Genomic DNA, 24,605 nt, shown 5'->3' on the forward strand with positions numbered 1-24,605 from the left:
GCATCTTAATTGCAGTCATTGCCTCCCATGAGAATCTGGGATTTGCAGTTTAGGAAGGAGGACAGCACTTGGAATTTCCAGCCAGAAACTACAAATCTGCAAATGGATGCAATGGTGCTCCCTGAAAGTGGAATGATGGTGCTACATTTATGGTGTAATGTCGTTTTTGGGACTGAGAAAAAAAAAGGGCAATACTCACTTTCACCGGTCATGACGCCTTGGGTATATCGCTTTGGTAACATCCCGGTGTAGCCATAGAAGCTGGATTGCTGCACTTCAAAGGGGAGGACAGAGATGAGAAACAAGTGAGGGAAGCCTGTTATTATGCCACGATTGGGGAGAAAAAAGCACACTCGATTCCTTGTAACAACACAAGAATTATTCCCAAATTCCTTTCCAACCGGTACAGAATAGATTGGCAAGGGAATTTGGATTGAAAACAAAACAACCTCCTTCGACACATGAGACAGAATTAAATTGTGGGTTTTGCTACTAGACGGTGGAGTGACGACCACAGCCTTTGTTGTTGTTCATTCGTTCAGTCGTTTCCGACTCTTCATGACTTCATGGACCAGTCAACACCAGAGCTCCCTGTCGTTCGTCACCACCCCCAGCTCCTTCAAGAAGGTCCTGGACCAGGAAAGGTCAATTAATAGATCAAGGCCACCCGAAGAAGGAAAATTGAGCCCCCTTTCCATTTGTACTTAAGTCCAACTTCATGACTTATTGCTCAAGCAGGGAGCTTTGAGATGGTTGAACAGAAGCTCTCCGAAGCTCTAGGTGCTCTTACTGCCTAATACAGGGAAAACCAGCTGATCCCTAACCCATCTAAAACACAGACATGCGCCTTTCACCTGAAGAACAGACAAGCATCCCGAGCTCTGAGGATCACCTGGGAAGGGATCCCACTGGAACATTGCAGCACATACCTGGGAGTCACTCTGGACCGTGCTCTGGCCTGCAAGAAGCACTGCCTGAATATCAAGCAAAAAGTGGGTGCTAGAAACAATATCATACGAAAGCTGACCTGCATAACCCGAGGATCACAACTAGACACAGTGAAGACATCTGCCCTTGCGCTATGCTACTCTGCTGCTGAGTATGCATGTCCAGTGTGGAACACATCTCACCACGCTAAAACAGTGGATGTGGCTCTTAATGAGACATGCCACATTATCACGGGGTGTCTGCGCCCTACACCACTGGAGAAATTACACTGTTTAGCTGGTATTGCACCACCTGACATCTGCTGGGAAGTAGCAACCAATAGTGAAAGGACCAAGGCAGAGACATCTCCAGCTCATCCCTTGTTTAGGTATCAGCCAGCACGTCAACGACTTGAATCAGGAAATAGCTTCCTAAGATCTACAGAGACACTTGCTGGAACACCCCAGAAAGCGAGAGTCCAAAAGTGGCAGGCTCAAACCCAGAACCTCAATCAATGGCTGCCACCAAATGAAAGACACACAGAAAACTGGGCAACTTGGAAGGCACTGAACAGACTGTGCTCTGGCACCACGAGATGCAGAGCTAACCTCAAGAAATGGGGCCACAAAGTTGAATCCACGACATGCAAGTCCGGAGAAGAGCCAACCACTGACCACCTGCTGCAATGCAACCTGAGCCCTGCCACATGCACAAGGGAGGACCTTCTTGCGGCAACACCAGAGGCACTCCAAGTGGCCAGATACTGGTCAAAGGACATCTAATCAACTACCAAGCTTGCGAACTTTGTGTTTTTTAAATTCCAAGAGAGTTAGCTCAAAAGTAACATTTCTGAGACGAGGGTTCCAATCCCAGCCAAGAACGCCCATGGGGAGCCCATCCATTCCCATGCCTACCTGTGCAACCAAAGGCCACCACACCCACCGCGATGAGGTTGACACCCTGACTGAGACCACCCTCCATCTGGAAACCAATGTCCTCACTGAGGGAGAAGGTGCGGATCAAGAATAGGGCTCCACAACCACCTACAGACCCACCGCCAAGACACTAGTCTTGGAAGACCATCTTCCTCAGGCTATGAGGGAGTGCTCTGAATGTGATTTTTCTGCTTCTTGGCAGAATGGGGTTGGACTGGATGGCCCATGAGGTCTTTTCGAACTCTAAGATTCTATCATTCTACGATGACTTAGATGAAGGGTTAGAAGGCAGGATCATCAAGTTTGCAGACGACACCAAATTGGGAGGGATAGCCAAGACTCCAGAGGACAGGAGTTGGATTCAAAACCATCTTGACAGATTAGAGAGATGATTGGCCAAAACTCACAAAATGAAGTTCAACAGTGACAAATGCAAGAGACTCCACTTTGGCAGGAAAAACGAAATGCAAAGATACAGAATGGGGGACAATGCCTGGCTCGAGAGCAGTACGTGTGAAAAAGATCTTGGAGTCCTCGTGGACAGGAAGTTAAACATGAGCCAACAATGTGATGTGGCGGCAAAAAAAGCCAATGGGATTTTGGCCTGCATCAAGAGGAGCGTAGTGTCTAGATCTAGGGAAGTAATGCTACCCCTCTATTCTGTTTTGGTTAGACCACACCTGGAATATTGTGTCCAATTCTGGGCACCACAATTCAAGAGAGATATTGACAAGCTGGAATGTGTCCAGAGGAGAGCGACTAAAATGATAAAAGATCTGGAGAACAAGCCCTATGAGGAGCGGCTTAACGAGCTGGGCATGTTTAGCCTGAAGAAGAGAAGGCTGAGAGGAGATATGATAGCCATGTATAAATATGTGAGAGGAAGCCACAGGGAGGAGGGAGCAAGCTTGTTTTCTGCTTCCTTGGAGACTAGGACGCAATGGAACAATGGCTTCAAACTACAAGAAAGGAGATTCCATCTGAACATGAGGAAGAACTTCCTGACTGTGAGAGCCGTTCAGCAGTGGAACTCTCTGCCCCGGAGTGTGGCGGAGGCTCCTTCTTTGGAAGCTTTTAAATAGAGGCTGGATGGCCATCTGTCAGGGGTGATTTGAATGCAATATTCCTGCTTCTTAGCAGAGGGTTGGACTGGATGACCCATGAGGTCTCTTCCAACTCTAGGATTCTATGACTGTGAGAGAGAGCTGTTCAGCAGTGGAACTCTCTGCCCAGGAGTGTGGTGGAGGCTCTTACTTTGGAGGCTTTTAAACAGAGGCTGGATGACCATCTGTCAGGGATGCTTTGAATGCAATATTCCTGCTTCTTGGCAGAATGGGGTTGGACTGGATGGCCCATGAGGTCTCTTCCGACTCCATGATTGTATGATTCTATGATTCTACAGAGTCTGGAAATTTGAGCATGGACCACAGTTGGCGCCCAAGCTGGACTTTGGACATGCCTGCCATAGTGTCAATAACTGGTAAGCCCTGGCCCTTGAGCACTGTAACTGGGAGTCAGCTGTGACCAGCAGTGCTGTGGAATTTGAAGCGGCATGAATGGAGAGCGAAAGGGAGAAACCTGTCAAGAGGAAGGCGTGTCCAGCCAACCCTGACTGAAACCAATGTCCTCACTGAGGGAGAAGATGCGGATCAAGAATAGGGCTCCACAACCACCTACAGACCCACCGCCAAGACACTAGTCTTGGAAGACCATCTTCCTCAGGCTATGAGGAAGTGCTCTGAATGTGATTTTCCTGCTTCTTGGCAGAATGGGGTTGGACTGGATGGCCCACGTGGTCTCTTCCAACTCTAGGATTCTATCATTCTAAGATGGTGGAGCAGTGACCACAGCCTTGGACAGCTATAAGGAAAGCACTAGACCACGAATGGTCAGTGTCCTCAGCCATGCTCAGCAGGAGGATTCCAAGAGAGGTAGCCCAAAAGTAACTTTTCTGAGACGAGGGTTCCAATCCCAGCCAAGAACGCCCATGGGGAGCCCATCCATTCCCATGCCTACCTGTGCAACCAAAGGCCACCACACCCACCGCGATGAGGTTGACACCCTGACTGAGACCACCCTCCATCTGGAAACCAATGTCCTCACTGAGGCAGAAGATGCGGACCAAGAATAGGGCTCCACAACCACCTACAGACCCACCACCAAGACACTAGTCTTGGAAGACCATCTTCCTCAGGCTATGAGGGAGTGCTCTGAATGTGATTTTCCTGCTTCTTGGCAGAATGGGGTTGGACTGGATGGCCCAGGAGGTCTCTTCCAACTCTTTGATTCTATCATTCTAAGATGGTTGAGCAGTGACCACAGCCTTGGGCAGCTATAAGGAAAGCACGAGACCACGAATGGTCAGTGTCCTCAGCCATGCTCAGCAGGAGGATTCCAAGAGAGGTAGCCCAAAAGTAACTTTTCTGAGACGAGGGTTCCAATCCCAGCCAAGAACGCCCATGGGGAGCCCATCCATTCCCATGCCTACCTGTGCAACCAAAGGCCACCACACCCACCGCGATGAGGTTGACACCCTGACTGAGACCACCCTCCATCTGGAAACCAATGTCCTCACTGAGGCAGAAGATGCGGACCAAGAATAGGGCTCCACAACCACCTACAGACCCACCACCAAGACACTAGTCTTGGAAGACCATCTTCCTCAGGCTATGAGGGAGTGCTCTGAATGTGATTTTCCTGCTTCTTGGCAGAATGGGGTTGGACTGGATGGCCCAGGAGGTCTCTTCCAACTCTTTGATTCTATCATTCTAAGATGGTTGAGCAGTGACCACAGCCTTGGGCAGCTATAAGGAAAGCACGAGACCACGAATGGTCAGTGTCCTCAGCCATGCTCAGCAGGAGGATTCCAAGAGAGGTAGCCCAAAAGTAACTTTTCTGAGACGAGGGTTCCAATCCCAGCCAAGAACGCCCATGGGGAGCCCATCCATTCCCATGCCTACCTGTGCAACCAAAGGCCACCACACCCACCGCGATGAGGTTGACACCCTGACTGAGACCACCCTCCATCTGGAAACCAATGTCCTCACTGAGGCAGAAGATGCGGACCAAGAATAGGGCTCCACAACCACCTACAGACCCACCACCAAGACACTAGTCTTGGAAGACCATCTTCCTCAGGCTATGAGGGAGTGCTCTGAATGTGATTTTCCTGCTTCTTGGCAGAATGGGGTTGGACTGGATGGCCCAGGAGGTCTCTTCCAACTCTTTGATTCTATCATTCTAAGATGGTTGAGCAGTGACCACAGCCTTGGGCAGCTATAAGGAAAGCACGAGACCACGAATGGTCAGTGTCCTCAGCCATGCTCAGCAGGAGGATTCCAAGAGAGGTAGCCCAAAAGTAACTTTTCTGAGACGAGGGTTCCAATCCCAGCCAAGAACGCCCATGGGGAGCCCATCCATTCCCATGCCTACCTGTGCAACCAAAGGCCACCACACCCACCGCGATGAGGTTGACGGCGTAGGCATGCCGCTGGGAGAAAAGCTCCAGCCAGACGTCACAGATGCTAACAAAGAGAAGCGGACCAAGGGCAAACAGGTACCCTGCAAGAACAAGAAGGACATGGAGAATACATCATTTCTGAAACAGTAATCTTTTTTTTGGCACACAAGTTGTGATTTAAAAAACAGTACATGTCGAAGGTGGGATAGGTGTGTGATGTATAGTTTTCTCCCAATCACGCCCTCCTAGAATACACCAGGGCTGGGAAGGCACCTCTGAACCAATCTCACACTCCAGAGTTCAGTATAAGCAAAGCAGTTTATTGAAGAATAAAAAGGATAAAAAGGATAAAAAAGAGGAGATTCCATCTGAACACAAGGAAGAACTTCCTGACTGTGAGAGCCGTTCAGCAGTGGAACTCTCTGCCCCGGAGTGTGGTGGAGGCTCCTTCTTTGGAAGCTTTTAAGCAGAGGCTGGATGGCCATCTGTCAGGGGTGATTTGAATGCAATATTCCTGCTTCTTGGCAGAATGGGGTTGGACTGGATGGCCCATGAGGTCTCTTCCAACTCTATGATTCTATGATCAAAAGTAGTATAGGATATTGTCGAAGGCTTTTATGGCCGGAATCATTCGATTGTTATAGGGTTTTTTTGGGCTATATGGCCATGTTCTAAAGGCATTCTCTCCTGACGTTTCGCCTGCATCTATGGCAAGCATCCTCAGAGGTAGTGAGGTCTGTTGGAACTAGGAAAAAGGGTTTATATATCTGTGGAATGACCAGGGTGGGGCAAAGGGCTCTTGTCTACTGGAGCTAGGTGTGAATGTTTCAACTAACCACCTTGATTAGCATTTAATGGCTTGGAAGTGCCTGGGGGGAGTCTTTTGTTGAGAGTGATTTGATGTGCCTGATTGTTTAAACTTTGTTTGTTTAAACAGTGTTTTAAACTTTTCATCCTTGCTCCTGGCCCTGCCCGCTGTGATTTATTTTCTGTGTGTAAATTATTGTGATTTTACACTGTTTGATGTGCTTATTTATATTGTTTCTTGTATTTTATTTTTGGGTTGTTGTAGGTTTTTCCGGGCTTTATGGCCATGTTCTAGAGGCATTCTCTCCTGACGTTTCGCCTGCATCTATGGCAAGCATCCTCAGAGGTAGTGAGGTCTGTTGGAACTAGGAAAAAGGGTTTATATATCTGTGGAATGACCAGGGTGGGACAAAGGACTCTTGTCTGCTGGAGCTAGGTGTGAATGTTTCAACTGACCACCTTGATTAGCATATAATCTGACTTGGGAAGTCTGACTTGGCCACGGTAGTCCACGCTCTGGTTACATCCCGCATAGACTACTGCAATGCTCTCTACGTGGGGTTGCCTTTGAAGACTGCTCGGAAGCTTCAAATGGTCCAGCCAGGCCCGTAGCCAGGATTTCGGCTGCATCTATGGCAAGCATCCTGAGAGGTAGTGAGGTCTGTTGGAACTAGGAAAAAGGGTTTATATATCTGTGGAATGACCAGGGTGGGGCAAAGGACTCTTGTCTGCTGGAGCTAGGTGTGAATGTTTCAACTGACCACCTTGATTAGCATATAATCTGACTTGGGAAGTCTGACTTGGCCACGGTAGTCCACGCTCTGGTTACATCCCGCATAGACTACTGCAACGCTCTCTACGTGGGGTTGCCTTTGAAGACTGCTCGGAAGCTTCAAATGGTCCAGCGTTCGGCAGCCAGGTTGCTAACAGTAGCAGCACTCAGGGAGCATACTATTCCTCTGGTGCGCCAGCTCCACTGGCTGCCAGTTTGCTACCGGGCACAATTCAAAGTTCTGGCGTTAGCCTATAAAGCCCTAAACAGTTCTGGCCCTACTTACCTCTCCGAACGCATCTCCTCCTATGAACCGGCTAGGACACTAAGATCATCTGGGGAGGCCCTGCTCTCGGTCCCGCCTACATCACAGGCATACTTGGCGGGGACGAGAGACAGGGCCTTCTCAGTGGTGGCCCCTCGGCTGTGGAACGCCCTGCCTGCAGATATCAGATCGGCATTTCGGAGGAAAGTGAAGACCTGGCTGTTTGAACAAGCCTTTGATTAAACAGTGTAATTGGACATAGGAATACGGAATAATGGATGACGAGACTGGATTCCGATTTTACTGCTGAGGCGCTAATGATTGTTATACGGATGTTTAATGATTTATGTGATAATTGTTTTTAATTGCCCTATATATTTTGTACTGATGTTGTTCACTGCTTTGAGTTGCCTGAGGGCTGAGAAAAGCGGTATATAAATAAAGTAAATAAATAAATAAATAAATAAATAAATAAATAATGGCCTGACAGTGCCTGGAGCAATCTTTTGTTGAGAGGTGATTAGACGTCCTTGTTTGTTTCCTCTCTGTTGTTGTGCTGTTCTAATTTTAGAGTTTTTTTTTAATACTGGTAGCCAGATTTTGTTCATTTTCATGGTTTCCTCCTTTCTGTTGGAATTGTCCACATGCTTCTTGTGGATTTCAAGGGCTTCTCTCACCTCTGCAGGAGTCTACCGTATACCATGCAACTGTGGACAAGGCTACAGAGGGACCACCAAATGCGGCAGCGTTGCCCAAACACGAATCAAGGAACATGAAAGGCACTGCAGACTACTCCAACCAGAGAAGTCAGCCATAGCAGAGCACCTGATGAACCAGCCTGGACACAGCATTTTATTTGAGAACACAGAAATGCTGGACCACTCTCACAACCACCATGTCAGACTACACAGAGAAGCCATTGAAATCCACAAGAAGCAGGTGGACAATCTCAACAGAAAGGAGGAAACCACAAAGCATTCCAGCGGGAAGCATGCGGGGAATGCGGAAGTACTTCATCAGCGTCGCAGATGGACGATGAAAGCGACAGCTCCCCTGGCGGCCAGAAAAAGTTAAATAGCCTCTGTGTATGTCTGTATACGTTGTATGTCAAAATTGGCATTGAATGTTTGCCTTATATGTGTACACTGTAATCCGCCCTGAATCCCCTGCGGAGTGAGAAGGGCGGAATATAAATACTGTAAATAAATAAATAAATAAATAAATATATTTTGGGTCAAAGAAACAACCATCCTCTGTTAACCAAATCTATTTTTGTAGTGGCATGTCTTTATCCTTGGCAGTTTAAAGACATGGTTCTTCAGTCTAACAGCCGAGTTACCTGTGTGCCATTACAATAAAACTTGTGATTATCACTTGTTCGAAGAGTTGACTTCGAACAAGGTCATACTTTTCTTGACTCGTGGTTTTTCAAAAGCTGGTCTCCACATGTTCATGGAGGTTCACATTTGCCAAATGGAGAGGACATCATTTTTACCTTTCCAATAAGGATAATAAGGTAAAAGGAAGAGGGGCCGACCAAGGGCAAGATGGATGGACGGCATCCTTGAAGTGACTGGACTGACCTTGAAGGAGCTGGGGGTGGTGACGGCCGACAGGGAGCTCTGGCGTGGGCTGGTCCATGAGGTCACGATGAGTCGGAGACGACTGAACGAATGAACAACAATAAGGATATGGTGCACTTATTTCCATTAGGTTATGGAATTTCCAATACTTGCCCTCTTTTATACCCACTACTCACTTGTTAACAGTCAGGGACAAAAGTGAATGATGCAACCCTCAGCATGAATGTCACATGTTTGTTCATGACCCAGCTTCTTCAAAGCATGTCCCTTCAGTTACACATCACCATCCACTTAATCCTTCAGCAAGTATGTGACCACATGTCCATTAGAACTGTATTTTCTTCCGGTTTTACACAATAGGGTTACAGCCAACACATTCCTTGCTAACATTGCATTATCTATCTAACAGTACAGATATATAAGATTGTTGTTGTTGCGTGCCTTCAAGTCTGGTTCCAGAAGTCCCACCTTGCTTGGCCAACCATAAAGACATTATAATAGTCTGTCATACTCCCAAAATTGGAAGTCAAAGAGGGTTGCTTTGTGATGGATGCAACAGCTAGACTGGTAACCTCCTCTGAGTCTATGGTTGCTGGTAGGGCAATGGATTCATTCTGTGTTTTAATCCATCTGTCCAAGATGTTGAAACCTAGTCCTCGAAAGAGTCAGGGGAAGAAGGGAGCAGAACTTACCCACGGCGATCCTGGTGTGGAGACTCAGCATTTCCACCAGAGCATTGTTGAGGATGACGGCTACCAAGGCTACCAAAATGTAGGTAAGGCTCATGTCAAACACGATAGAAGTCCCTGCGGAAGAACAACAAAGAGATGGTTGCGGCAGGAAAATGGAGCCAACCAACATTTGCTAAGACCATGCATTGCTAAGTTTCTTTTCTGAAGTTGCCATACGCCTGTGACACGTGGACTATCTACAGACGTCACACGCAACTCCTAGAATGATTCCATCAGCGTTGCCTCTGAAAAATCCTGCAAATCTCTTGGGAAGACAGGCAGACAAATGTCAGTGTGCTGGAAGAAGCAAAGACCACCAGCATTGAAGCCATGGTCCTCTGCCATCACCTCCGTTGGACTGGTCACGTTGTCCGAATGCCCGACCACCATCTCCCAAAGCAGTTGCTCTACTCCGAACTCAAGAATGGAAAATGGAATGTTGGTGGGCAGGAAAAGAGATTTAAAGATGGGCTCTTAAAAACTCTGGCATAGATACTGAGAACTGGGAAGCCCTGGCCCTTGAGGGCTCCAGCTGGAGGTCAGCTGTGACCAGCAGTGCTGTGGAATTCAAAAAGGCATGAATGGAGGGCGAAAGGGAGAAACGTGCCAAGAGGAAGGCTCATCAATCCAACCCCGACCGGATATGCCTTCCACCTGGAAATCGAAGTCCTCACTGCAGGAGAACATAGGGATCAAGAATAGGACTCCACAACCACCTACAGACCCACCACCAAGACACCAGACTTGGAAGACCATCATCCTGAGGCTATGAGGGATCGCCTAAGTAATTAAGTACTGTATATACTCGAGTATAAGCCTAGTTTTTCAGCCCTTTTTTTAGGCTAAAAAGTTCTCCTAGGCTTATACTCGAGTCAAGGTTATTTATTATTTTACTCTGTTATTAGTATTATTTTTATTACATTTATTATTTTACTCTATTTATTATTATTACCTTTACATTATTTTACTGTACTATTATTTTAGTACGTTTATTATTTTACTCTGTGTATTATTATTACATTTATTATTTTACTCTGTTACTGTTATTACATTTCCATTATTTACTCTATTATTATTATTATTATTATTACATTTATTATTTTACTCTATTATTATTGGAAGGATACGTAAGCACATTGACATTGAAGAAGATTCGAATAATGGTGTACAGAAGTGTTTATTATAATGTGTTTAAAACTGTATTTGTGTTTTACATTGGTTGCCTATGGCTGGAGCGGCCCAGCTGGGAGAGATATGTTGCCATGGAAACAAGACAGAAGAGGAGGTGGGAGGAGCTTAGAGAGAAAAAGGTTTGAAAGTGACAGTTAAGTTTCAGTCAGGAGGAAGAGACCCTGAGAGAAAGTAGCAGAGTCAGATAGGGACTCTAAGAGAGTAGCAGAGTCAGGGAAGAGACTCTGAGGAGTGAAGAAGTGTAGTGTTAGTTAGTGTTCGTGAATATTTCTTCAGCTAGGGAGCTGAAGGGTAAAACTTTGTTAGATTTCTTTAGTTAAAAAAGAACTAACAGAGGCTTTGTACGATTGCCAGTCGGTGGAAGACTGGAGTTCTATTATTTGATCCAGTATAGATCAAACAGTGAGAATATTCACAGCAGGGAACACTGAATAATAGACACCTTCACCAGAGCAAGAGTTTAAAAGTTGTAACATCAAAGGCTGAATTGTATCTCTACCAAGTCATATTGTAACCATCAAGTATATGCCAAGCATAACCTCTCCATATTGTAACCATCAAGTATATGCCAAGCTGAACATCTTTATATTGCAACCACAAGCTTTGTTCAACAATAAACTTGTTCTCTTTGTTATTTTAAAAACTGCCTCATCTCCATTGATTTTACGTTCGGTGCATTCCACTCTACCAAAATTACCTCACAACATAAACAGAGACTAACAGAGACTTTAATACCAGTGTCTCTATACATTATGGTGGCAGTTTAATTAGCATTGACGGAGGTTCCTTACAGTATTTGGTGGCATTAATACTTCTTTACAAATGGTTTCATCAGAGTTGGATAGTCTTATCTTAAATTACAGTTTTATGTATGTACACAAAAACATTTAACCTACTGATGATTTTCAGTAGCAGCTGCATTTTTCACCCTCGACTTATACTCGAATCAATACATTTTCCAAGTTTCTTGTCGTAAAATTAGGTGCCTCGGCTTATATTCAGGTCGGCTTATACTCAAGTATATACAGTAAGTGTCAATGACTTATATATGTGCAAGTGCAACCGATGAATCCATAAATCATTTTGGGGGACATTTCTTTTTATGCCCTGTTGAAGACTTCTCACACGTGGTTGTCCTAATCCAAAGGGCTTGTTCTTCATCTTAGCAAAGAGAAGAAGGTGGTGCTGGTGGTGACAAGAACAACCATGCAGTGCCAACCAATACACTTCCAATCTCTGTCTTTGGAGTTTCCAATGACAAGAACAACCATGCCGTGCCATGCCAATACACTTCCAGTCTCCGTCTTTGGAGTTTCCTAAAGATGCCGCAATCCTACCTGGGTACTTGTGATGAAGGTAGTCCACATCTGTGATGAAGCTATTGTAAGGCAAGAGGAAGCCAACTCCTGCCAGCAGCATTGCAAAGTAAATGCCATGGTAGCGGTCCTGGGGTTCGGGGTCTTCACAGGCTGCAACCCAAAACAGGAGAGGAAGGGAGGTTCATAGTTGAAGAGGTCAGAAAGGAGCACAGTGGTCCCTCATTTATTGCAGGGGTTTACGTTCCAGGACCACCCGGGATAAGTGAAATTCCGCAAAATAGGGAAGCCAAAATAGGGTGTCAGAGGGGTCCCCAAAGACCAACAGAAAACACAGTATTTTCTATTGGTCATGGGGGTTCTGTGCAGGAAGTTTGGCCCAATTCTATCGTTGGTGGGGTTCAGAATGCTCTTTGATTGTAGGTGAACTATAAATCCCAGCAACTATAACTCCCAAATGTCAAGGTCTATTTTCCCCATATCCAACCAGTGTTCACATTTGGGCATGTTGAGCATTTGTGACAAGTTTGGTCCAGATCCATCATTGTTTGTGTCCACAGTGCTCTCTGGATGTAGGTGAACTACAACTCCAAAACTCAAGGTCAATGCCCACCAAACCCTGCCAGTATTTTCCGTTCGTCATGGGAGTTGTGTGTGCCAAGATTGGTTCAATTCCATCATTGGTGGAGTTCAGAATACTCTTTGATTTTAGGTGAACTATAAATCCCAGCAACTATAACTCCCAAGTGTCAAGGTCTATTTTCTCCATATTCAACCAGTGTTCACATTTGGGCATATTGAGTATTTGTGCCAAGTTTGGTCCAGATCCATCATTGTTTGTGTCCACAGTGCTCTCTGGATGTAGGTGAACTACAACTTCCAAACTCAAGGTCAATGCCCACCAAACCCTGCCAGTATTTTCCGTTGGTCATGGGAGCTGAGTGTGTGCCAAGATTGGTTCAATTCCATCATTGGTGGAGTTCAGAATACTCTTTGATTTTAGGTGAACTATAAATCCCAGCAACTATAACTCCCAAATGTCAAGGTCTATTTTCCCCATATTCAACCAGTGTTCACATTTGGGCATATTGTGCATTTGTGACAAGTTTGGTCCAGATCCATCATTGTTTGTGTCCACAGTGCTCTCTGGATGTAGGTGAACTACAACTCCCAAAACTCAAGGTCAATGCCCACCAAACCCTGCCAGTATTTTCCGTTGGTCATGGGAGCTGAGTGTGTGCCAAGATTGGTTCAATTCCATCATTGGTGGAGTTCAGAATACTCTTTGATTTTAGGTGAACTATAAATCCCAGCAACTACAACTCTTAAAAGACTAAGTCAATCGTCCACAATCTCACCAGTATTCAAATTTGGGTGTATTGGGAATTTGTGCCAAGTTTGGTTCAGTGAATGAAGATACATCCTGCATATCAGATATTTACTTAAAGATTCACAACAGTAGCAAAATTACAGTTGTGAAGTAGCAACGAAAATAATGTTATGGTTGGGGGTGACCACAACATGAGGAACTGTATTAAGGGGTCGCAGCATTAGGAAGGTAGAGAAACACTGCTCTATGCACTGACCTAGAGAATCTCTAGTTCATTTAGTAGAAAAATGCCATGCACTTCAAATACAGTGACCCCTTGGTATGTGCCTACATTTGGTTCCCTGTGGATACTGAAATCCATTGATGCTCTAGTCCCATTACATACAATGCTGTAAAAAGTTGTCCCTTATATAAATTGACAAAATCAAGGTTAGTTTGGGAAACTTGGTTGAAGGTTTAGAAGGCAGGCTTATCAAGTTTGCAGATGGGACTAAATTGGGAGGGAGAGCGAATACTCCAGAGGACAGGGTCAGAATTCATGTCAAAGGATGGCATAAGAAAGAGGGAGCAGGCTTGTTTTCTGTTGCCCTTGAAACTAGGACTCAGCGGAGCCATGGGTTCGAGTGACAGGAAAGGAGATCCCACTTGAACGTTAGGAAGAACTTCCTTTGCGTAAGGAGAGCTGTTCAGCAGTGGAACTCTCTGCCTCGGAGTGTGGTGGAGGCTCCTTCCTTGGAAGCTTTTAAACAGAGGCTGCATGGGCATCTGTTTGGGGTACTTTGATTGTGCTTTTCCTGCATGACAGGGAGTTGGAGTAGATGACCCATGTGGTCTCTTCCAACTATATAATTCTACTGAATTATATAGTTGGAGATAGTTAAAAGAGATAGATAGATGGATGGATGGATGGATGGATGCATGCATGCATGCATGAATGGATGGATGGGTTCCTAGTGTTGGAAGAGACCCAAGGGACCATCAAGGCCAACCCTTAAGAAGTAGATAGGTAGGTATGTAGCAAGATAGATAGATAGATAGATAGATAGATAGATAGATAGATAGCAAGGTAGGTATGTAGCAAAATAGATAGATAGATAGATAGATAGATAGATAGATAGATAGATAGATAGATAGATAGATAGCAAGGTAGGTAGGTAGGTAGGTAGGTAGGTAGATGGATTCCTACTGTTGGAAGAAGCCCCAGGGACCATCAAGTCTAACAGTTAAGAGAGAAAGAGAGAGAGAGAGAGAGAGAGAGAGAGAGAGAGGGAGATGGATGGATTCCTAGTGTTGGAAGAGACCCAAGGGACCATCAAGGCCAACCCTTAAGAAGTAGATAGGTAGGTATGTAGCAAGATAGATAGATAGATAGATAGATAGATAGATAGCAAGATAGGTAGGCAGGCAGGCAGGCAGGCAGGTAGGTAGGTAGGTAGGTAGGTAGGTAGATGGATTCCTACTGTTGGAAGAAGCCCCAGGGACCATCAAGTCTAACAGTTAAGAGAGAAAGAGAGAGAGAGAGAGATGGATGGATTCCTAGTGTTGGAAGAGACCCAAGGGACCATCAAGGCCAACCCTTAAGAAGTAGATAGGTAGGTATGTAGCAAGATAGATAGATAGATAGATAGCAAGATAGGTAGGTAGGTAGATTCCTACTGTTGGAAGAAGCCCTTTGAGTGAAATTAGCAATAGCTAAAGCCTTTAGCAACAAAAGAGAAATGGGCCCCTTCCCTGTAGAAAAGGAGCAGCATAGAGGAAAATGTTTTCAAAACAAGAGGTGACATGTAGAGGTCATACACAGTTCAAGCTTACATAGGAAGTGGGTTTGTGGTTAAGCGCAAAGTTGCATCAAGAGGTTGATGGGACAGGAAGAGTAAAGGTCAAAGTACTTTCCATGACAAAAAATATTCTTGTTTACCTGAGGGTATATAACAGTTTGCAAAAACAGAGGAGGGTGCGGCAGTCTGTAGGAATGAAGCCAAATGAGACTTTAGGGGGGTCAACTCCAAGGAGAGATGACCCTTAGTTCCCACCAAAGAGGGAACACGACCTTGGCAAGCGTTCAGGGAAGCCTGATTCCAGCAATTTTATTGATATTAATAATTGAAATGAGACTCTTGCCAAGTTGAAGAAGAGGCATCGAGGTTTAATGAGCGATTCAGCTGAAGCGGATGCAATTGCAGTGATCATTCACATGCAAGCATACCAGTACATTGATCAGAGGCATATTTATAGCAAAATACAGGTTTGAAAGTTTCAAAACTCCCTCCCTCTTCGGCTCCTTAGCAAATCAGAGAGAGGGAGGCAGGACGGAAGAGGGACATTGTGTCCAGAGAGGATGATGACATTCCACTGTCCTGTGCCCGAGGGATCAGCCAGCCAAGGAAACCAGTTTTTTTGTTCTTGTGATGGATCAGTGATTAGGGATAATCATTTGATTCAGGTTTTCCCCTTCCAGGATCATATAAGGTAAAAGGTGAGGCCGGGAAGGATGTTTGTTGTGAAGGAAAACTTGGCAGAGGAAATCACAGTGTGATGACCACCTCCTAAAGTCAAATAGTAACTCCAGGTCCCATTGTTAGTTCTAAGTAAATAGGTGTTTTTGTGATTCCTGATCTGATGAGGTGTGTCTCTTGATGGGTCTTGCGAAAGAAGCAAACAGAGCCGGGGCGAGGGGACCCCTGGGTCCGGCCTCGTCCCTTTGTAATTAAATTAAAATGTGACCAGAGAAATTCCTTATTTACCAGGCCAACTCAGAAAAATAAACAAAGAATTTCCAGTTGCTATTGTCCATACAAATGTCTGTGATAAGGTTTGTTTCGAGGGAACAACAGCCCCCTCGGGCACTGAGTGGTTTTTCCCGGTCGCCTTTTTGGGGCAAAAGGCAAGGGTAAAGGGGGCAAAAGATATTTCATAGCAAGATACATACATTCAAATCATAAGCATTTCATGGCAACAAAACCCCATCTTTGTCCCACATCCCAAATATATTTAATAAAAGGATTAATTTTCATGAAGAAGCCTGAAGTCCAATGTTTTAAAAGGTCTTTGAGGAAAGTTCATGAGGGAGATAGTATGTACTGAAGTCCAAGACATGCAGGCAGAGAGTCCATGATCATTGGGAAGGCTGGCAGATGAAACCCCAGCTGTGCTGCAACTGATTCACACTTCGGTCCTTGGGAAACTACAACTCTCACAAAGGGCAGTCCCAAGATCCAGCCGTTTCCCAAAAGCCTCGTGGGGTCCTTGTTGTTGTCAGTGCCTTGGCAATGTGACCAAGACTTAACCCCTATTGCGCAGTCTGGTACCTTTGTCCTTTGCAGAACTATAAGTCACCATCCCTTGTTACGGGGGGGGGGGGGCATGCTCGACGTCAGGAGTACTTCCAAAAGTGCAAGATACTCCACTTTGGCAGAAAAAATGAAATGCAAAGATACAGAATGGGGGACGCCTGGCTCGAGAGCAGTACGTGTGAAAAAGATCTTGGAGTCCTCGTGGACAACAAGTTAAACATGAGCCAACAATGTGATGTGGCGGCAAAAAAAGCCAATGGGATTTTGGCCTGCATCAATAGGAGCATAGTGTCTAGATCTAAGGAAGTAATGCTACCCCTCTATTCTGCTTTGGTTAGACCACATCTGGAATATTGTGTCCAATTCTGGGCACCACAATTCAAGAGAGATATTGAGAAGCTGGAATGTGTCCAGAGGAGAGCGACTAAAATGATCAAGGGTCTGGAGAACAAGCCCTATGAGGAGGGCTTAGGGAACTGGGCATGTTTAGCCTGAAGAAGAGAAGGCTGAGAGGAAATATGGTAGCCATGTATAAATATGTGAGAGGAAGCCACAGGGAGGAGGGAGCAAGCTTGTTTCCTGCTTCCCTGGAGACTAGGACGCGAAACAATGGCTTCAAACTACAAGAGAGGAGATTCCATCTGAACATGAGGAAGAACTTCCTGACTGTGAGAGCCGTTCAGCAGTGGAACTCTCTGCCCTGGAGTGTGGTGGAGGCTCCTTCTTTAGAAGCTTTTAAACAGAGGCTGGATGACCATCTGTCAGGGGTGATTTGAATGCAATATTCCTGCTTCTTGGCAGAATGGGATTGGACTGGATGGCCCATGAGGTCTCTTCCAACTCTTTGATTCTATGATTCTATGATTCTATGCTGTCTGTTCGCCTCATGCTGGTCAGCTTGAATAAACGGTGTCTTACCTGAACCTATTGGACTCTGTGGATTTCTTCAAAAAGGGACCCTGCACCTTAAACCCGTGATCCCTTACACTACAAAATGAATGTTCACGGACTGTCATATCACTTGTGGAAGGAAGTGGGAAACGTGTGGAGCAGCAAGTCACTGCTTTCCAATTCCAACTTGAAAAGGAAGGATTTAACCTCCCCGGCCCCGCTTTCTGCTTTGATTCATCAAATGCTGGCATTCATGTTTGAAAATGGGAGGCTTTTTGAGGGTCTCCAGTGCCTTGGGCCATGGATGCAACCCGCATGATTAAAGTCCATTTGGCAAATTGCAGCCTTTCATCCAAGGCCCAGGAGGGGTGCAAATAGCAGACCTTTGTGATGCAATGTCACTAAATAACACCGCAGAGAGCAAGAAAAGGCCAACAAATAACACAGGGATGCGAAGGGGCAGGAAAGCTGAATCCCGGTCTCCAATGAACTGTGCAAATAGAAGATTTCTATAATGGAAAAGATGTGAGGCTTGGGCTGGAGTTGACCTATCAAAATGTGTTTGTGTCCTATTTGAAAGCTATTTGCAAAAGGAGTGGGGAAAGGGCATCCCTTCAGGTTGTTTTTCTGCAGCTCCTGACACTTCCTCTCCATAATATTCAGCCACATCTTCACCTCACTACCTCTGAGGATGCTTGCCATAGATGCAGGCAAAACGTCAGGAGAGAATGCCTCTAGACCATGCCCATATAGCCCGAAAAAACCTACAACAACCCAGTGATTCCGGCCATGAAAGCCTTCAACAATACACCTCTTTGGATATCCCCAGTAGAAGCCAAACACAAAAGGGAATTGGAAGAGGAGAACTGGCTGACATACCAACAGTTATTAAAAAAGAATGCGGATGGTAATTTAATATTAAAATCTCTAGAGGAAATAAAAAGCATGAATAAAAAACTCTCGTGGCTGAACTACTACCAAATATACCAAGAATACAAAGAAGATGAAAAATTAGGCTTCAGTCAATCTCAAGGGCCATGGGATAGGATAATAAAAAAAAAAACTAAAAAAAATTGATCAAAATCCTCTATCAACAGCTACTGGCATGGGACACCGAAGAGGAACAAGTGAAAAATTGCCGGGTAAAGTGGGCAAAAGATATCGTCCACAGCATACTGATAGAAGAATGGGAGGAAATCTGGAACAACAAAATAAAATATACAGAAGCCAGTGACCTACGTGAGAATTGGTACAAGATGTTTTACCGATGGCATTATACACCGGAAAAATTAGCAAAATGTAACAAAAACATCTCAAGTAATTGCTGGGAGTGCGGAAAGGAGACGGGAACTTTTTATCACCAATGGTGGGCCCTGCAGAAAAGTAAAAACGTTCTGGAAGGATGTTCACCAAGCCTCCCAAAAAATCCTGAAGTTCAACTTCCCACAAGCACCAGAGGTATACTTACTGGGAATTATGAATATGAAACTGGATAAGAATCAAGAGAAAGTGCTCTTCCTATTTAGCACTGCGGCAAGGATAGTCCTGGCCAGAATATGGAAACTAAAGGAAACCCCAAGCATGGAAGATTGGATCCTTAAAGTTTTTGATATCATTCAAATGGACTGCCTTTCACAAAGATTGAAAGGAACGCACAAAAGGACAAATTGGATAGGGTTTAAAGACTTTATCAGAGCTAGGGGGGTTCTATTACAAATAGATCTGTCTAGCATATAAACCTTGAAGCCCAAAGGAAGCACTGTCGGCAGAAACAACAGGACGCTACGAGATGAAGACTTCTGGAAGACTTTTGGGAAGTACCACAATTCCCACCTCACCTGCTTCAACCCCCCCTCCCCTCCTCCATACCTCCCCATACCTCCCCCCTCCCCTCAGCACCCCCCCCCCGTCAAACCCCTCTTTTCCTCCACTGTCATCCCCTATGATCTGTACATAGATGCAAAATTAAATAAAAATTAATTAAAAAAAACAATACATCTTCCCTTTTGTTTGCAAGGAAATCTTGGACACCTTCAGGAATTGCAATTCACCTTCGAAACAAGCTTACATGGACCTTCTGCATTGTTTTCCAAATTTTGCAAACTACAAATTACATTTGCAGCCACTTGTGGGGCCCTCGGAGCAGGAAAATGGCCTATGCTGCATCCTTGAAACAAGCCTGCTTCTTGTACTAAGGGGTTGAGGGTCCTTTGCTGTTCGTCATATAATCCATATCTGTTTGGAGGTCCCTTTGATCACCTTGGCTTCTTGGGCCTCCAATTCGTGAATCCTGATCTAGCCCAGAGTTAGTATCCATACTTTACTTAAGAATTCTTAAGTATCAGAATCTCAGGCTATTGATGTGGAAGGATAAGGCCAACTTTAGAATAGAACCATAGAGTTGCAAGAGACGTGGTGGCTCATCCAGTCCAGGGCAGAGTAAGAGTTCCACTGCTGAACAGCTCTCTCACACTGTTAGGAAGTTCTTCCTAGTGTTCAGATGGAATCATTAGGAAGAACTTCCTAACCGTGAAAGCTGCTCAGCAGTGGAATTCTTTCTCTGTCCTTCTTTGGAGGCTTTGAAACAGAGGCTGGATGGCCATCTGTCGGGGAGTGCTTTGAATGTGATTTTCCACCGCTGTGCAAGCTGGCCGGGGGCGCCTCACGAGCGCATGTTCTGTCGCGCGCTGGACCTCTAAAGAATTGTCTTTAGAACAGGACGTGCAACCTTTGCCCAGCGGGAAGCAAGGGGGCCTAAAGAGAAGTTCTCAGAGGTTTTCCACCACAAATGATCTTTAGATGGCTTGTGAAGTACAACAAAGTATTTTATTAATGAACAATCAAACAGAAACTTCTCTTGTCTTCAGTAAAGTTAAGCAAATGATTCCAAGCTTTTAGGCAACTGGTGACTTCCTAATCTTGCCCACGAAGGACAGGCAACTGTCTTCAATAACTTCTTCTTTAAAGGAAAATCCCCTTTTTAACTTCTCCCAGGCTGACTGAAATCTAACCCTTACTGATGTGGGCTCTGCTACCGGGTTGAACTGTGTCTCGAACGCTGAGTGGACCTACCAGCAAGGCAGTAGATGTTCTCCAGCTGGAGTTCTTTGGCCTTCAGGGCTGTTTTCCTGGAAATTCTTAAAGGTTGAAGCTTTTGTACAGGGGAAGCTTGCACATGTCCTATACATTAGCTTTCCTTGCTGAGACTAACTAAAAAATGGCTCCCTTCCCAATTGCCCTTAGCAAGCGGCGGGACCAAAACTTAACAATGATGGACAGTTGACTTGCCCTATGACTGCAACCAAAGGAAGCCCCCTGTCTGCAGAGTCCCTGAAACCTAGGGCTGCAATCAAACATTTAATACAAAGCAAATATAGTTGGAGCTCCTGGTACAGTTGTACCAGAACAGCGCCCCTTGGGGATTCACGCTATACGCAAATGTGTATCTTGCATACTGTTTTGGCCGCTCCTGATCATAAAGCTGGAAGAGCTCCAAGGGTCAATCAGGAAAGCAGATTCCACCTGAACATAAGGAAGTACTTCCTAACTGGGCCACAGCAACGCGTGGCAGGGGATAGCTAGTAAATAATAAGGAGGCCTTAATCATATATTCCATTACATTGCTGGAAAAGCACCATGCGTCTTACATGCCACCAGATGGGTTCTAACCTGCATGTTCAACATCTTTATTAATGACTTGGATGAAGGGCTAGAAGGCAGGATCATCAAGTTTGCAGACGACACCAAATTGGGAGGGAGAGCCAATACTCCAGAGGACAGGAGCAGGATTCAAAACGATCTTGACAGATTAGAGAGATGGGCCAAAACTAACAAAATGAAGTTCAACAGTGACAAATGCAAGATACTCCACTTAGGCAGGAAAAACGAAATGCAAAGATACGAAATAGGGGACAATGCTTGGCTCGAGAGCAGAACATGTGAAAAAGATCTTGGAGTTAAACATGAGCCAGGAATGTGATGTGGCGGCAAAAAAAGCCAATGAGATTTTGGCCTGCATCAATAGGAGCATAGTGTCTAGATCTAGGGAAGTAATGCTACCCCTCTATTCTGCTTTGGCTAGACCACACCTGGAATATTGTGTCCAATTCTGGGCACCACAATTCAAGAGAGATATTGACAAGCTGGAATGTGTCCAGAGGAGAGCGACTAAAATGATAAAAGTCTGGAGAACAAGCCCTATGAGGAGCGGCTTAAGGAGCTGGGCATGTTTAGCCTGAAGAAGAGAAGGCTGAGAGGAGATATGATAGCCATGTATAAATATGTGAGAGGAAGCCACAGGGAGGAGGGAGCAAGCTAGTTTACTTCTTCCATGGAGATTACGACAAGGAACAATGGCTTCAAACTACAAGAAAGGAGATTCCATCTGAACATGAGGAAGAACTTCCTGACTGTGAGAGCCGTTCAGCAGTGGAACTGTCTGTCCCAGAGTGTGGTGGAGGCTCCTTCTTTGGAAGCTTGTAAACAGAGTCTGGATGGCCATCTGTCAGGGGTGATTTGAATGCAATATTCCTGCTTCTTGGCAGGATGGGATTGAATGGATGGCCCATGAGGTCTCTTCCAACTCTTTGATTCTATGATTCTTTGTATGATTGATTCAGAATCATAGAATCATAGAATCAAAGAGTTGGAAGAGACCTACTGGGCCATCCAGTCCAACCCCATTCTGCCAAGAAGCAGGAATATTGCATTCAAATCACCCCTGACAGATGTCCATCCAGCCTCTGTTTAAAACCTTCCAAAGAAGGAGCCTCCGCCACACTCCGGGGCAGAGAGTTCCACTGCTGAACGGCTCTCACAGTCAGGAAGTTCTTCCTCATGTTCAGATGGAATCTCCTCTCTTGTAGTTTGAAGCCATTGTTCCCTTGCATCCTAGTCTCCAGGGAAGCAGAAAACAAGCTTGCTCCCTCCTCCTCCCTGTGGCTTCCTCTCACATACTTATACATGGCTATCATATCCCCTCTCAGCCTTCTACGAGGAAGCACACAGGCAGAACTCAGCTTGGCAGGATATTGGATCATTCGTACATCAGGCAAACACAAAATATGCTCATCTAAACATTGCAAGTATAAGTATTGATGTACATACATATTTTGGAAACTTCTGTCTAAAGACAGTAGTCTCCTAGAGTCTGGACAGATGTCAAGGCATTTCTTTTACATGCAAACAGGTGCTTGACCCTCACCTGGCTCCATGAAGGTGAGGACCCCCTTGGCCTGGCACGCTTTCGCCTGGAGTTCTTCCTCTTCCAGCTGGTAACTGTCGAAGCTGAAGCTCATCACCACGTTGCCTTCCGGCGTCACCATGGGGCTGATGTCTTTGAAGTGGTCTCCCCCAACAGACCCCATGGCTGCTGGCCTAGGCATTGGAAGAAGATACCAGAGGTTAGGATGACTCTTCCAGTCAACTCTTCAAGGCTTTTTTGTTTTGGGGGATTGTAGAAAAACTCTGAAGGAGCTGGGGGAGGTGACGGACGACAGGGAGCTCTGGCGTGGGCTGGTCCATGAGGTCACGAAGAGTCGGAAACGACTGAACGAATGAACAACAATAACAAGAAAAACCAACGAGGACACATATCTGCTGTATGGTGTTCTTCTGAACTTGTTGTTCTCGCTGCCATGTGCCTTGAAGTCATTTCTGACTTATGGAGACCCTAAGGTGAGACTATTATGGGGTTTTCTGAAGCATGACTCGCTCAAGGGTTTCTATGGTCAAGCAGAAAACTGAGTCCTCGCCTCCAGAGTCATTGTCCAATGCTCAAACTCCTACACTGCACTGTCTATCTATTTTATTTTATTTATTTACAGTATTTATATACCGCTTTTCTCACCCCTCGAGGGACTCAAAGCGGTTTACACATAGATAATGGCAAAAATTCAATGCCTTACAACTACAATAGTAAAACCACACTTTAAACACAAATCATATTAAAAACAGTACATCACCAAATATCAAAAGTTATTAAAACCATAAAACAATCTCATCAGTCGAGTCACCGTTCCAGTCCTTGTCCCACTAAAAGCTGCATACATCTATTGTCCGAAGGCCTGGTCCCAGAACCATGATTTTAATTTTTTTCCCTAAAGATCAAGAGCAAGGGAGCAGATCTTACCTCCTTTGGGAGTGTGTCCCATAGGCGGGGGGCCACCGCCGAGAAGGCCCTGTCTCTCAACCCTGCCAGGCACATTTGCGTTGTTGACAGGAGCGAGAGCAGGGCCTCCCCGGATTATCTGACCTTGACAAAACGGGAACCTTAGATTATATTGCCAATAAATTATAGTGCCAATAGTTTATACATGAGAAATTTGCTTCGCTGTAGCCAACCTTCCCTCCCTCTTTCTCTCCTTCTTTCCCTCCTTCCTTCCTTCCTTCTCCCTTTCCTCCCATTTCTTCTTTCCTTCTCTCCTTCCTTCCTTCTCTACCTCTTTCCTTCCTTCCCCCCTTTTTTCTTCTCTTCGTCTTTCTCTCATTTCTTCCTTCTCTATCTCTTTCCTTGGCTTTTTGCTTCCATCCTTCCTTTTTCCTTCCTTCCCTCTTTCTCTCCTTCTTTCCCTCCTTTCTTTGCTCCCTCTTTCCTTCCCTCCCTTTTTTCTTTCCTTCTCTCCTTCCTTCCTTCTCTACCTCTTTCCTTCCTTCCCCCCTTTTTCTTTCTCTCATTTCTTCCTTCTCTATCTCTTTCCTTGGCTTTTTGCTTCCATCCTTACTTCTCACTTTCCTTCTTTCCTTCCTTCTTTCTCTCCTACTTTCCCTCCTTTCTTTGCTCCCTTTTTTCTTTCCTTCTCTCCTTCCTTCCTTCTCTACCTCTTTCCTTCCTTCCCCCCATTTTCTTTCCCTTGGTCCTTCTTTCATTTCTTCCTTCTCTATCTCTTTCCTTCTTTCCTTCCCTTTTTGCTTGCACCCTCCTTCTCGCTTTCCTTCTTTCATTCCTTCCCTCTTTCTCTCCTTCTTTCCCTCCTTTCTTTGCTCCTTCTTTCCTTCCCTCCCTTTTCTCTTTCCTTCTCTCCTTCCTTCCTTCTGTACCTCTTTGCTTCCTTCCTCCCTCCCTTTTTCTTGGTCCTTCTCTCACTTCTTCCTTCACTATCTCTC

General features: G+C 45.3%; 1 protein-coding gene across 1 annotated transcript in view; it reads right to left on the minus strand.

The window, feature by feature from the left end:
• Window positions 1-24,605, minus strand: part of LOC132779998 (equilibrative nucleoside transporter 4) — a 68,644-nt gene that overhangs the window by 24,366 nt on the left and 19,673 nt on the right. Inside the window, exons 2-6 of the mRNA XM_067473677.1 lie at window positions 22,705-22,877; window positions 12,009-12,140; window positions 9,442-9,555; window positions 5,295-5,423; window positions 200-274 (exon numbers count right to left, since the gene is read on the minus strand). Of these exons, the coding sequence (XP_067329778.1) occupies window positions 200-274; window positions 5,295-5,423; window positions 9,442-9,555; window positions 12,009-12,140; window positions 22,705-22,867 (613 nt within the window). The 5' untranslated portion in view covers window positions 22,868-22,877. The remainder of the gene's footprint in view (window positions 1-199; window positions 275-5,294; window positions 5,424-9,441; window positions 9,556-12,008; window positions 12,141-22,704; window positions 22,878-24,605) is intronic.

This window comes from Anolis sagrei, chromosome X (assembly GCF_037176765.1).
Source record: "Anolis sagrei isolate rAnoSag1 chromosome X, rAnoSag1.mat, whole genome shotgun sequence".
Lineage (NCBI taxonomy): Eukaryota > Metazoa > Chordata > Lepidosauria > Squamata > Dactyloidae > Anolis > Anolis sagrei.